The sequence below is a fragment of the Protopterus annectens genome, chromosome 14.part0 (assembly GCF_019279795.1).
Source record: "Protopterus annectens isolate FY-2018-M chromosome 14.part0, PAN1.0, whole genome shotgun sequence".
Lineage (NCBI taxonomy): Eukaryota > Metazoa > Chordata > Ceratodontiformes > Protopteridae > Protopterus > Protopterus annectens.
Genome location: NC_056748.1, coordinates 461,304,077 through 461,318,590, shown reverse-complemented (window position 1 = coordinate 461,318,590; position 14,514 = coordinate 461,304,077). Strand labels below are relative to the sequence as shown.

At 41.0% G+C, this 14,514-nt stretch overlaps 1 protein-coding gene across 1 annotated transcript in view; it reads right to left on the bottom strand.

The window, feature by feature from the left end:
• Positions 1-14,514, bottom strand: part of DNAJB12 (DnaJ heat shock protein family (Hsp40) member B12) — a 1,115,823-nt gene that overhangs the window by 206,548 nt on the left and 894,761 nt on the right. Inside the window, exon 6 of the mRNA XM_044056212.1 lies at positions 13,996-14,105. Within this exon, the coding sequence (XP_043912147.1) occupies positions 13,996-14,105 (110 nt within the window). The remainder of the gene's footprint in view (positions 1-13,995; positions 14,106-14,514) is intronic.

The following is a 14,514-nucleotide window of genomic DNA, read 5'->3' as shown; positions in this document are numbered from 1 at the left end:
GGCAGCATATGGCATCTGTTTGAGCCCTTTGATCCTCTTGGTGAGGTACTTTTGGGGTCTTTCCAGTTGCTGCAGGTGTCTGGTAAGGTACATCCCAAAAGGGGCATTGTACTCAATTATGGGCCTGATGAGGGATGAGTAAAGAGGTACGATGTGTTCCATGCTCTTGCAGATCAGGCTCGTCAGACTGATGGGACGGTAGTTCTCAGGATCCGAGGTGGATCCCCCCTTGTGGAGTGGGATAACTGTATCTGTGCACCACTCAGTGGGCACGAAGCCTGAGGTGAGGCTATGATTAAACATGACACTTAGGTGAGGTGCCAGTTCATTTTGTAGTTCATGTAGTACACAGCCCGGGATGTCATCTGGTCCCATGGATGCTGCATTCTTAGCTTTGGAGAGTGCGGTTTATACCTGTGTGGCTGTGATTACCGGAATTTGGCAATCTTTTGGTATTGAGATGGGCCATTTAGGGGGTGAGATGGGGGTGAAGTTGGCACTACATTGATCTACCAGGATACTGGCAATATCCTTGGGATCAGTATATTTAATGCCATTCTATTGCAACTCAGAGCAGATCTGAGCATTGCCATTTAGATTCTTGACATAACTATAGAATGCCTTGTGGTGGTCTTTGGAATCTTTGGCAATTTTATTTTTGTAACTAGCTTTGGAGGATTTTATGAGGGATCTCAGCTTCTTACTGAGGCTGGTAAGGGAGTTTTCTGCATCTTGGGACTTTCCTCTTTTCTGCAACAGTTTCTTCCTTCTGTTGTATAGTTTATTTATGGCAGAGGACCACCAGACTGGCTTCCTTTCTTGGAGGAGAGCATCTTGGTTTTATTTGGGATGGCATGATTCATGCACAAGTGGATGTGTTCGTACAGTGCCTTAGTGTAGGATTCAGCAGTCGAACTTTCATCTCCTGTCTGCATGGGTGTCATGAAGTTTGCCACTCCTGACTTCAGTAGCATGAAGTTGGCTTTGGAGAAGTTTTGATGGAGGTTTCATTACTGGGGGATGGGGGTGGGATGTGGATGTCAGGAGTGATTTGCTTATGGTCAGACCTGACCAATGAGGGAGTGACCACTGGGGTGGAGCATCTATCTCCCATGTTGGTTAATGATTAGTTGATCCAGGGCGTTGAAATTTATGAATTCCAAGAACCGCTGGGAAAATTTTATTTATTTACATTTGTTTACCAGGAAAGTCCGACTGGACTCTGGTCCATTTTCAGCGGAGGCCCGGAGAGAAAAGCTCCACAGTACAATAGAATGCAGTACATGAGAGAACAAAATATAGAACATGCAATTGATTTTAATACATAATAGGTTAGAAGTTAACAGTTTTAGTTAGAACAGTAGACAGCCATTGAGGTACATAGTCAAAAACTTAAAAAAATACTTTTTTTTACCAGTATCTGGGTTTACAAGCTTTTTAGGGCAAATCTGTTTATACTTATCTGAACATGTGACACAATTAGATTTAACCTGGAGTGTAACATAAGCATAGCCAGTTAGTTAAGTAGTGGATTTTAAGGAGTTTTTTGAAATGACTGAAGGAGGTGATAGAAGTTATATGGATTGGTAGTGTGTTCCAGGTTTTAGCAATGGTGCTGGCAAAGAGTGATTTACCAGCATTGTTTTTATGTTGGATGACAGTTATTAGGTTCTGGCTGTTAGACTGTAGGGCTCTACTGGGAATGTGGGGCTGTATTAAATGCTGAAGTGCTGGGGTTAACTCTGGGAGGTAATAGAGCTTGTGAGCTATAGAGAGTTGATTGAGCATGAGTATATGAGGCAACTCAAGCCAGTTAAGCTGTTTTAGGGATAGACAGTGGTGGGACCCGTAAGAAGCATCATGTGCAAACTTGGCAATCTTTTTATAGCAAGATTCCATTTTATTCAGTTCGGTTGGCATAGATTAATCAAGATGGGAGAAGAGTAGAGGACGGTGGAAAGGAGATGAGTCCTAGCGATGGTGACTTTGGTATGTTTAGTCAAACTGTTTGTTCCTGTAGAGGAGGCCTAGCTTTTTATTAACTTTCTTGATGCTTTCTGCTATGGGGATGTCGAATTTCAGGTTGTTGTCTATCTCTATGCCTAGCAGTTTAGCGTGTGTGGTTGGACTAATTTGAATGTTTTCTTTGGAGTTGATGATGAAGTTGTTGCTCAGGAGAGATCTATCTGGGACAAAGAGAATTAGATTTTTTTTTTGGGGTTAAGAAGAAGTTTGATGTTAGTAAACCAGGTTTCGGCTAGGGTGAAGGTGTTTTGGGTTAGGGTTTGTAGTTCACTTAGGGTGGGGGTGGCACATATAAGGGTGGTGTCGTCAGCATATTGTACTACTGAGGCAGTTGGTAAGGATGAAGATATCTGGTTAGTAAATAGGGAAAACAACAGAGGGCCGAGGATACACCCTTGAGGGACTCCTATAGTTACTGGTAGCAGGGAGGACAATTGGTCTTGCCATAGGACAGCTTGCTGTCGATCTGACAAACAGCTGTTAAACAATGACACAGAGGAGGGACTTATATTTACGGTAGATAGAGTTGCAAGAAGCATGCTGTGGTTTTACCATGTCAAAGGCTTTTGACAAGTCTAAGAATATGGAAGACGTAAATAGACCCTTGTTTCTGTAGTGGTTAACTATGTTAGTAAATGATAATAATGCTATTGTGGTGCTGTGGGAGGGTCTAAAGCCATGCTGAGATAGGGAGAGTAAGTTGTTATTCTGGAGGTATTGCATAAGTTGAGTATGAACAACTCTTTCTAATATTTTTGATAACAGTGTTAAGATAGCTATAGGGCAACAGTTGGTAAGTTCTAAGGAGTTACCTCATTTGTGCAGTGGGATGATATGAGAGGTTTTCCAAGAGGCTGGTACTTTGCATTTTGACAGAGCTCTATTAATGAGAATGGAGACTGGATATGCTACAGCTTCAGCTGATATTTGAAGGAAGTTTGCTGGTAGCTTATCAGCTTAGAGTGGTTGGTTTAAGTTTCTTAAGGAGTTTAGAAATTGTATTGGTGGACACTGGGTGAAGTTGAAAACTGGGAGCATTGTTTTGTGTATTGGGTGGGTTGTGGTAGCTATTGGTGTGGGGTGGGTAGTACTATTATTTTGGGTGAAAAGGTGTTGGTACCCGAGTAGTTTTCCCAGTTAATGGCAGGGTAGTTGAAATCACCCAGTATTAGGGTATTTGGTTGTATCTTAATATTTTCCAGTATGTTTAGAAAGGTGTAGTGAGAATCTTGGGGCATGGGGGGGATCTGTAGCAAGCTACAATTTGGAATGCAGTCTTACCTAGTGTTAGATGCAGCTGGATAATTTCAGATGCATTGTGTTGGGCAACTAGCCTGGAGGTGTGAATATCCTTGGTGAATATGGACACTCCTCCACCTTTAGTGTTTCGGTCTTGGTTTTGTGGCCGAAAAGTGTGGTAAGAGTTGTAGCTTGGTATGGCAGGGGTGCTCCCTGGAGCCTTGAACTAGATCTCAGTTACTTCACAGATATCAGTGTTCTCCATTTTTAAGAGTGCCTTGAGAGAGTGCATTTTGAGTTTTAGACTTCTAGCATTGAGTAACATTACCTTCAGATTTTGCATACTTGTATGTGTTACAGTGGTGGTTTTGTCCTTTGAACTTTGCCTAAAAAAGGCACTACAGGGCTGGCAAAAGCTTTAGCCAGTAACCTGAATTCCAGGGGTGACAGGTGCAGACCATCTCTGGCAAAGCATCATGGTTTGTCGATCATGTCGTCCCAGGCAGAGAGATACTGGATCCCTTTTGAATGACACCAGAAGCTTACACAATTATTGAAGCCCATCATTTTGTCCTTATACTGTGGTATCCTTCTGGGTGAAGGCAGGGTGCTACTCAGAGCTAGGGTCATACCTGCCTGGGCCACATGATCCGCGAGCTCTTCTATGTCTCTTTTCATGTAGTCCAAGGAGGTACGTCTCAAGTCATTCACTCCAACATGGACAATGACAAACTCGTATTTGTACTTATTGTGGAGTGACTTGAGTGCATGTGTTATGTGGCAGATCCTGGCACCCGACAAGCAGCTGACTGTAATTTTCTCCTTGTTCAGCCTGGTGAGTGGGACATCAGTGTGCCTGACTATAGAGTCACCTATGACTAAAGTGCTGGGTACGTTGTCTTGCCTTAGGGGCTGTTTTGGGTGGCACACTGGTGGCGAGCTATGTGTCACTTTGGGTTGTGACTGGTGTTTGTTTGCATTTCAGCTTCGGAGGTCCTTGTTGCTTGGGCAGGTTAATGTTAAGGGCCTCCGCATATGTGGGTTTAGTGTTGCTATGTGTGGGTGTTGATGGTGTGGGTTTTGAAGGGCTATGTGTTGCTTGAGGTGTAGTGCAGGTGTTAACCTTCTCCTCTTGACGGTCTAGCACAATCTTGGCTGGACAGAGCTTTGCTTCCAGTTTGGCTATGTAAGTGCATCTCTCGCAGGTTGTAGTGTTGGGTGGTAGGAGAAGAGGGTTGTCTGTGTACATGAGGCAGTTGCTGCATTGCCCCAATATGCCCAGATTCACCAGGTGTACAGGAGAAATCACCGGAAGCGGACCCTTGGACATGTCTGTTTAGGTGCATTTTTTTTGTAAAGTACAAGAGCTGCTTTCCCTTACCTTTGCAACGTACTTTGCAATTATAGGCTGTTTAGTGCCTATGATTAATTAGTGCTTGTAACAGTTTAAGGCTTCCTAGTGCTTTCCAGCAGGTTCTAGGGCAAGTGCTTGTCACAGGGGCTCAGATTTTAGTGCTACTACTGAGAAACTAGCTAGCTCTAAGGGAAAATTTGAAGAGCAGACTTTCTGGCACCTGGAATAGTTTAACCGTAGCCCTGTGGTGCTGCACGATGCGAAAAATGCGCAAACACAAGCGTTTTAAGCCAGAAAGTTGAAAGAGACAGAAATCAGCCCAAAACAGCTAATAAAATTACAATTTCAGAGCTGGAAACCACTCCTGTAGTGTTAGGTAGTACAATGCTCACCACTCCCACTGGTAAGCAGTAGGACTTCCCTCTACCACAGCAAAGTCTGGATAGCTCTGAATACAGAAAATAAAGTCCTGAAACCAGCAAAGCCTGGGATCTGGACGACACTAGCTAGGAAAGGCAGGAAACGAGCAAATAAGTTAGTATTTTTTTTGTTTGTTTTGGTTAACAACAGGCTAAACAATGCAATAATACAGTAAATAAACACAGAAAAGGCTAACACACTTGAGTGTGTAGCCCTAAACAGTAAATGCAATTAAAACTCTACAAAATTAGCAATTTAAAACTTTTTAAATGAAGCAAGGCAAGTGCACAACTGAAAAACGAGAGGCAGTAATACAGTAGAATAAAGTAGCTAGTCCACACATACCAGAAATGTCCATACATACAGAAAAGCAGCTAAAACACACTAAAACAATTCAGATGCAGTGCAACCTAGAGCACTTGAGTTGTAGCAATATTAAGGCAAATACAGTTTTAATAAATGCACTAACATATACTCTATATTTCCAAAATGTTTGAGAAGCACATTCAGAACACAAGGAGATTCAGGCAATTCCTTTTTTTGGTGGTGGTGGTGATTTTGGAGAAAACAACCATCCTTAAGTCGTAAATCACTGCCAGAGATGTTATCCCATTGACAGCTGGAATCAGAAAAGATACAGCCGGGCTATAAAGAATTTATATCCTGATGAAACATTTTTGAATGTGAAAGCTTGTACTTGTTTATTAAATATCTTTAAGTGGTGTTATTATATGTTGTTTTATTTTTATATCCTTTATCATACTGCTAATGTCTCCAAAGAGAAGCATGTGCAATGAAAACAAGAGATCCAAAAAGTGAATCCTGCAGAACACCACAAGTGTGTGTGTGTGTGTGTGTGTGTGTGTGTGTGTGTGTGTGTGTGTGTGTGTGTGTGTGTGGGGTACCTTTCTACCAGGATGGTCTGAAACAAAATATTAGGCCAACAAAAAGGAGAGGGCTAGTTAGACATAAAAAAAGACTACTAAACAGAAAGGGACAAGCAACTAAGAACTCCAAAAAAAAATATGCATGCCCTACTAAATATGCAAAAACTGACAATATGTCGTTGCCAGTTAGACAATACCTGGTATTTGTTCACAACTATAGGCGAGTCCAGAAGAGTTTACTGGACACTATAACATGGACGTGACTGAGGAAAAATGCAGCATCTAAACAGCAAAATGGGACCAGGACAACTACCACCATCCCGAATGACTAAAGCTGAGGGAATAATCCCTTTCTACTAAACATATTCACACATTTCTTAAGCTGAGAGAAAATACAAATAATGTGGTCAGGATTCAAAATCCTCTAAAATTATATCATATAAAAAAGCGTCTCTTGTTCTTCAGGGCAAGACCAGGGGTAAAAATATATATGCATCTATCCTAGTTTAAAGGATGAGGGGGAAACTAGTCCTAAACAAAGTAGGATTAGGTAAACTAAACATCTGACAAATTTGCAGAAGGTGAGAAATCAGATCTCTTTTTTTTTCACCCAGGATGTTCACAAACCATCACACAGGACTAAGTAAAATATTTTGCTGTGTAATAAGACAATTTATATTCTCATATGATTTTTTTGGGTATGTGGAAAGATCACAAAATGAACCTTAGAGAAATGGATAGCAAAGTGCTTATACATTCAGCTTGTAAGAAACCTGCTACTTCTACATTTCTAAAATGCTAAAAGGTGCTTATTATAGCTATTTTTAGGGATTTTTCTTCATCACGTTACACATTTTCATTGGTTCCCAAAGCACTGATGGAGGAGGAAGTTGCAAGTTTCAACTTCTGTGGTCTTCTGGTTAACAGCAGTGCATTTCAGCTGCAAAGTTAGCATTATCTATGTTTATTTACTTAATTTTATTTACCAAGACAGTGCACACTGGTGCAAGTGTACCTTGTTCAAGGCAACCCAGTGAGTGCAAACAGTAAACATACCTGTCAACTTCTTTGCTCAAGAATTCAAGACAAAGTCAAAATAATGGAGGGGGGGGGGGTTGAATGCCCCAAATCATGGACAATTTTAAAATACTACTTTAATTCACTTCAAAACAGAACAAGTTTTGCAAGAACATGCATTTTCTGAACAATAAGAAATATGAAACTTTGGTGTCTGACATTATTGATCAACAATAATCCTCAACGACTCACCAGAAAATCAAAAATTTCACAAGAGACAGGGAAAGACTATGAGGCAAAACCAAGGACAGTTGAGAGAGATGTAGAGATGTAGAGAAGTACAACTCAGACACACAGTAAAATTGATTATAGAGTTTAACATGGACTGAAATAACTTAGTACTCAATCATTACAGTAACTTTCATCACATAATTAAATGTTCGCTGGCTACATCACAGTACAAGAATTCAAAAGTTACGGAACTAAAAAGTTTACTGGATTTATAGCACCAATATAATAATTTAATGCACAGTAGTTATGTACTGTACAGACAGTGTTTACAAGCAGAAATCTCAAGAAAGTTAATTTGTGTAAGTCACACAACATAACGGTACATGTTTGAACTCCTCACTGCTGTAGAAGCCTTTTGGCTATATAGGCTGTATATCCTGCCTAGGGTACAACCGGGCAGCTTCACAAAGCTCTGGTTCCCTCCCACACCTTCACTCTGACTGAAGACTGTCCAGCCCCTTGGAGGGAAAACAGCTGTCAGAGTACAGACATCTTCAGTAATTTCTTGCCCATTAAGAGAGAAAGAACGTAGTCATCCTGGACCTCTGAAAGATACAACAGTAACCAAAAACTTTATATCCCAAAAACTAACTACAGACAAAAAGGGAATGGCAGGTGGGTGTCGATACTGCAGCCGTGATGACTCTGAACATCTACTGCTATGATAAGTAGAACTTATACAACTTGTACTAAGTTAATCATTATCAATGCAGCAGTAGCCATTTGGCTATACAAGTCGATTATCAAAACCTATTCAACCTGGGAGAAAACAAGATAATCATGCAGTACCCTTGGAGAACGGTCCCAACATAGTCAGTTCTGGATGTGGATAAGAAATCCAGTTTATAATGCTTTGTACAAGTACGTACTAAGGACCATGTAGCCACCTATAGAATGCTTTTAGAGTCCTCTCCTTTCCAATATGCCTTTAAAGGAAACAAGGCTCTATTAGAATGTACTTTAATCCTGCTTGGCACTGTATTACCATGATGGAATAACAAGTGAAGTTAAGCAAGAAACAACCAAGTAGGAATTGTCTGAACTGACATAGGTTGTTCTTTTTTGGTCCCTTACTAGGAAGTCCATATCTGTTTAGGCTCCCCTAAAGGACTAAATACTGATGAGATAATACAAGAACTGCAAAAGCATGACCAGAGTATATGGAATCTGTTTCCCTGCCAATCAATTTCTGAAAGAAATAAGGGAGACTGATGGCTAGATTCAAGGCGGAATCTGAAAGTAGTAAGGGCATGAATGGGGGATTTGTTACACGGATAACACTATATGTATGGAACACTAAACGGGTTAACCCACCATGAATAGCTGCAACTCGAATACTCTCTTACAGATGACACAGCAATAAATAATTCTACCAAAAACAGCCAGTACATCTGGTGCCAATGTAGAAAAAAATCTTTAACAGCAAAAAGTAAAGATATCTATTAAGTTCCACCTCTGCAAGAGGTGACCTTACATTTCAACAGAACAAGCCTCTTTGTAGAATAACCAGAGTAAAGTCTGAAAGAGAGAGGAGAATCCATGGGCAGACATGGTGGAACGGGATTACAGCTGTTTGGGTACAGAAATGCAGAAGACAATCTGGCGAAGATAACTTGGGACAGACAGGAGGAAGGCAACAGGAAATGAGAGCGTCTTGCAAACAGATTGATGGACTGTGTGACAGAAGACCTGCAATGGTCAGCCCATGAAGAAAATGGGAAAAAGGGGATTTAATGATGTTGATGACAACGAATAATTGCTTGGCCAAACAGAAAGACATTAATACTTCAGATGATCCATGTCTGACCTTTAGTTTTTTTCTTTGCAGGTTCCACCCTAGGAGATGACCCACTAATCCTATCAAGAGGTCTATTTCCCCAGCTACGCTGAAAAGTATTTTCTGGAGCATTTCCCAGACCCAAAAGAGATAGTTTTCCCATGCATGTATTACACTCTGAACATCCAAAGAGGGTGTGGCTGAAAGGACTACACCAGAGGAACCCAGAGAAGTGAATGTGCATTCTGAGGAACAACAGATGGTCACTGCACGATCACACACCAATGGCTGAAGGACTACAGGAACCTGCAGTGGCATCAAGGGCTCTCTACTTATTTTCTTATCTTTATTTTAAGAACTATTTTCCTAAAAGTGCAATATTTTTTACATGGAAGGGTTCCCCTGTGAGAGCCTATATCTATACATGAAGCTTAAAGCCAACTGCTAGTCTTGTAAAGCCTAAGAGCTGCTTCTTCTCAAGGTAACAATACAGTAGTGAAAGGTTTTTACACAATGACAACTGATTTCCCTCCAAGGGCCTGGTCAATCAGTCACTGTGTAACTATGCAAACGAGCCAGGGCTTTGTGAAGCTAGCCAGCTGTATTGGAGGTAGGATACAACCTATATACTCAAAAGGCTACTGCAGCAGTGAGAATGATGAACATCTATATTTTATGCAGCAAAAGAACTATCCTGAGAATAAGACAAAGTGCTACAGTGGTAAATCACTAATTATGCCCCAATATCCTCACTACAAAACTACAAAGTAATTCAAAGCAGCTCCTCTGTCTACAATGTACAGCATCTCCTCTAAGGAAAAAGTGAAAAAGGGCGGGGAAAGCATGGTCCATTAAGAGTATGCAATAATTCATCTTCATTCTTCAGGGAGGATCCCTGTAACAGCATATCATACAATTAAGATTTTCTACCTTATGCACTCATCTTTTTCTATCTATAGTTTTCATATGCAGTGCCATTACCTCTGTAAAGGCTAGTACTGGCATCGTGTCTGTGTTCGTGTCTGTGTTTTATGGAACCATGGTTGGTGCATGAAGCACTGATATCTAGCAAACATTGTCAGGAGCTTACGCACTTCTTGCTGCTATCACTGCTTCACTTTTCACAAGTGTTGTAATTTTGTTTATTTTATTTCCCTGTACATCCCAATTAGGCACTTTTTCCTGCTCCCAATCAACCCACTCATTCATATTTCAAGGGTGACAGCCAAACCCATTCATCCCACTTCACAGCCCACCAGTCCACTTGCTCCCTGCTAGGGGGAATTCTCATCAATCCAGTCATTTCTCTCAGGAAACAGAGAGACGGTCATTAGGGAACAAGATGTCATGTGTTCTTGTGGGCTACCATCTCAGTGACTTAAACTCTCCTCTGGTAGCTGATGTGTTCTGTATGTGCTGCTTCTTTAGGATATTCCATTCATGTTTTTCACACCATGTGCACATCTCCTTGTTTACATGCAGCTCAGAGTCACACAGACTTAACAGCTACTGCTGTGGTAAGCAATGTAGTGGGTTATACCACCTCTCTTATCCTTTGGATGGGCAAGTCAGCATTAGCTGCTCATTCTCTCTATCCCTGCTCTAGTTCTTTTAGCACATAACCAACTAATCGAGCTTTGGATGTCTATGACATGGTCAAGAGTTTTATCCCTATATACTGCAGACCAAGAGCACCATGCCAGACTAATTTAATCTGCATAATGGCACACTCTGTGACCATTTATCATTTTCTCTAAACATATTCAAACAAAGACTAACCAAAACAAACTGTGATAGGCCATTGGAGTTTCCATTATTCTACATTTGCATCACTCTTTGTAAGAATAAAATGGAGGCCGTCAAAAATGGGAGAAAAGAGTAGTTGAAACCAACAAAAGTGAATCATCAAAAGAGGAAGCAAATGATCTCCAGAAACAGACATTGGTCTACATCAACACTACTATATAAATATTCAGGAAAATATTCAGTACAGTGAAATTCATCCACCAGTTGTTTCTTCACTAGGAAATGGAGCACTGCATGCTCAGAATACAAAAACTAGAGTCTGTCCTTGACACACCTTAAAAACTGAACACATTTAGGAGGAAGAATGAAATCTTCCATTTATTCACATCTCAGCAACCTGCTTCTTCCAAAGAGGATCTCTCCTATTCAAAATTCAGATATGAATCGGAAGTACACCTGCAAAAACAAAACCAATGTGGAAGCTATCAGGACGGCCATATCACCTAATTTACTCAAACGACAGCAATTTCTCTTCTTCTAAATCTGCACTTATCTCTCTGCAAATACTCACATAAACACATTTTGTAATTGCTTGCCATTTTTTTTCTTGTCTTGCTTTTATTTCTGCTACTCTCAGGGCCTTTACTTTCATACCATATACAACTGCCTGCATGACTGACTGCATTTGCCCAAGGTGTGCCTGAAGTTGGTTCAGTGTGATCAGTGCATCCACCTGGTAAACAAACTAGCATAAATAAGTAAGTGGGGAAATAAACAAACTCCTCCTCTAAACTATTATGCCAAAATCTGAAACTGTTGATGGAGAGGAGGAAAGGCTTCTGTCTTTCAAGGGATCATAGGCGAACAGACCAACTATTTAAAGCATCTATCACTGCTTTACAGTAAAAGCACTGCAAATTAAACCCTACATATAACAAACTTTATGCAACTTCAAGGCTGAAGCATTATATTCAGGTATGATGTTCAAGCTTCACAGTATCAGTTCTATTGGGGGCAGTGTCAAACCTAAGCAGCTGAAGAAGACAGGGTCGTATCAAACACCCGAATTATAAAGCATTTTTTTTTACCTTCTTCATCTTTTTCTCTTCCATGACTGATTCTGCCTTCTCTAGCTTATACTCGTATGCCTTCTCCTCTTCCTCAATAGTGCCTGATTTTCACCTTTATCTGTAAAGGTCTCTTTTCTTAACCACCTACCACCTTCGTCCGGATCTTATTCTTAATGAAACCTCAAAGGTCTTCCACTCTCTTACACCTCACTCCAGTCCATAAGATTTTTCTCACTGAAGCACCATAGTCCTTTGTAGTCAAAAGCCCTGTAACCCCTCTGACACTCTGCAGCAGAATACAGCTAGCATTGGTGAGGCTTGTACCTCATCATCTCTGCTTAAAACACCTAATGACTTACACCTTGTAGCCTTTTGACATACTGTTTTGAAATGTGCCTAATCTAATACAGTCACTACTTCGTTCTCATCTAAAGCCAGTATATCCCAGTCAGGTCCTTGCAGATTCTAGTCAAAGGAAAAAACTCCTTTTCCACCTCCTCACTCTACTCAAAAGGCTTACACTGACAGCCCCGCCTGTCCACTGTCTGATGAAAACAATGCATTTAATCAGGAGCTATATACCTCTTTCCTCCCTTCCAGCTGTATCAGTAGCATGCTCTTACATCATCTCCTTCCTATTACTCCCATAACTTGCATTCTGGTCCATCCTACATTAACCGGTCACACCCACTTTACCCATAACTTCTGTTTTTCTCTCTTGTAAACTCAACATTCTCATATTTGTATGTCTTATTCATAACATTATTTTGCAAAGGACCTACCATACCACTACATCTGTCTCACCCTCATCCAGCAACAGGACCTGGCCACTTACTTTGGTTATATGCAACACAGATCATCACCCTCTGGCCCCATCCCCAGAGGTATTCTTTTTCTGTCTTTTCCTTCCATTAGTTCCCCTCAAGGCATTCCTTCTCTGGCTTTTTCTTCAATTAGTTTCCCCTGCAGTATTACTTACCGGGGGGGGGGGGGGGGGGGGGGCACTATTTTCCATATCTCCATTACCCAACAGTTTAATGGCATCCTTGGACCTGGCAGCTCTCCCAGCCTTTCCCTTTATCCTCTCATTCCCTTAAATGTGGAGGTATAACCTGTCTCCTGGGGTACTATTTCCTTATTCTCTCTAGTACCCCCTCATTCAAGGGCAACTTATTTTTTACCCTTCTCTTCAGCTATCTACTCTTCCCTTCACAGTTAATGCAGATGGAGTACTTCTGAAAAGGACACTTGGCTGCCCAACTCCTACAACACTCCCCTAACTCTGCAGTCTTTTTAAAGCATCAGCTAATGCCTCTTATACCAGAGTGTTTGTAGCTATGATGAATTACCATATGTGGGTGACCTCTTCCTTCTTAAACTCTCCTTGTTAGTATCTGGCCAAGTTTCCAGCCTCACTACAGTTTCAGCTGCACAACTTCAGTATGCATCATCTTTAAAGGGTGCGTGAAGTGGTCCGAATCATTAATAAACCCTAAACCAACACACAGTCACACCTCTGACAAAAGTCAGTATAAAGAAGATGTTTATCGATCAAGTACAACCAAAAGACTTGGGAAATCAGTAAGTGTATCATATTACAAAGGGTATAAATATGTAGCCAGTTCTGCTATCATATGCAGATACAGCCAAGACTAAACCCCAGACAACTGGATTTCAATCAGTGGCTTGTGTTCTTGATGAAGATGGCATGAGAGTATGGGCTGGACATCCTGGGTGGCAGAGTGAAGCAGGTCACATACTGCACCAATCCCTCAGGAAAGGGTCAGTATCACAGTTCGGAAGCATGTACTTACAAGAGGAAGATACTGAGTGTCCCTGCAGTGACATAGGTAGCTCATTCTCCTTAACTTGGGCGGTAGGGATAGGTCATACAAAAAATACACACAATGCTAAAATGCCAGTGAGGACTCATGCAACTCATATGACTGTATTTATGACCCCCCCCCCCCAAAGACTATTCTATCCTGTATTGTATTAAGGTAATTCGTTATTATGAGTGGGGAAAAACAGACAAAGTCTTAATGTGGGAGGTTTGACAGGTCACAGGCATGGAGACAAAATGCACCTAGAAAAAAAGTGGGGTTATATACATGTCTGTGTGTTGTGGCAAGGACAGGTGACATTTGCATACTTATGTACTTTACTTACGGTCTCTGGCTGAGGCTGTAGGGGGGATTCGACACCATCATCTGGCTGAGGGCAGATACAATAATTAAGATGAGAATAGGCATCAGCTGAACGAAAAGACCAAGGCCACCCTGAAAGAAACAAACAGAGCAAAGCTATAGGTATAACATGTTAAACCATTATTTCGTACAGAAGTCTGTTCTCAGTTGCAGAGTCTCTCTGTTTGAAAAAGATGCAGTGAACCAGGCAAATGGTCATAATCACACCAGCTCGAATTTGGTAAGTACCCAAAGAGTGACTAAAAATAGTGACAGGGCTGCTTACTCCCTTCCTCCTTACAATAATAAAACACAAAAAAACAAAAGAAATGTCACCTTAAATGGGAGGTATTGTGCAACACTGGATACATGTCACTCTAGTTTAACTATTTGTTTTTACTGCCTTTCATTACACTTCGTAGTTTTCTAAATTCTGAAGTTTCAAAACTTCAAATTTCTTATTGCTGAGATCATAATATCGAAGTTTTGAAAAAACATTAAA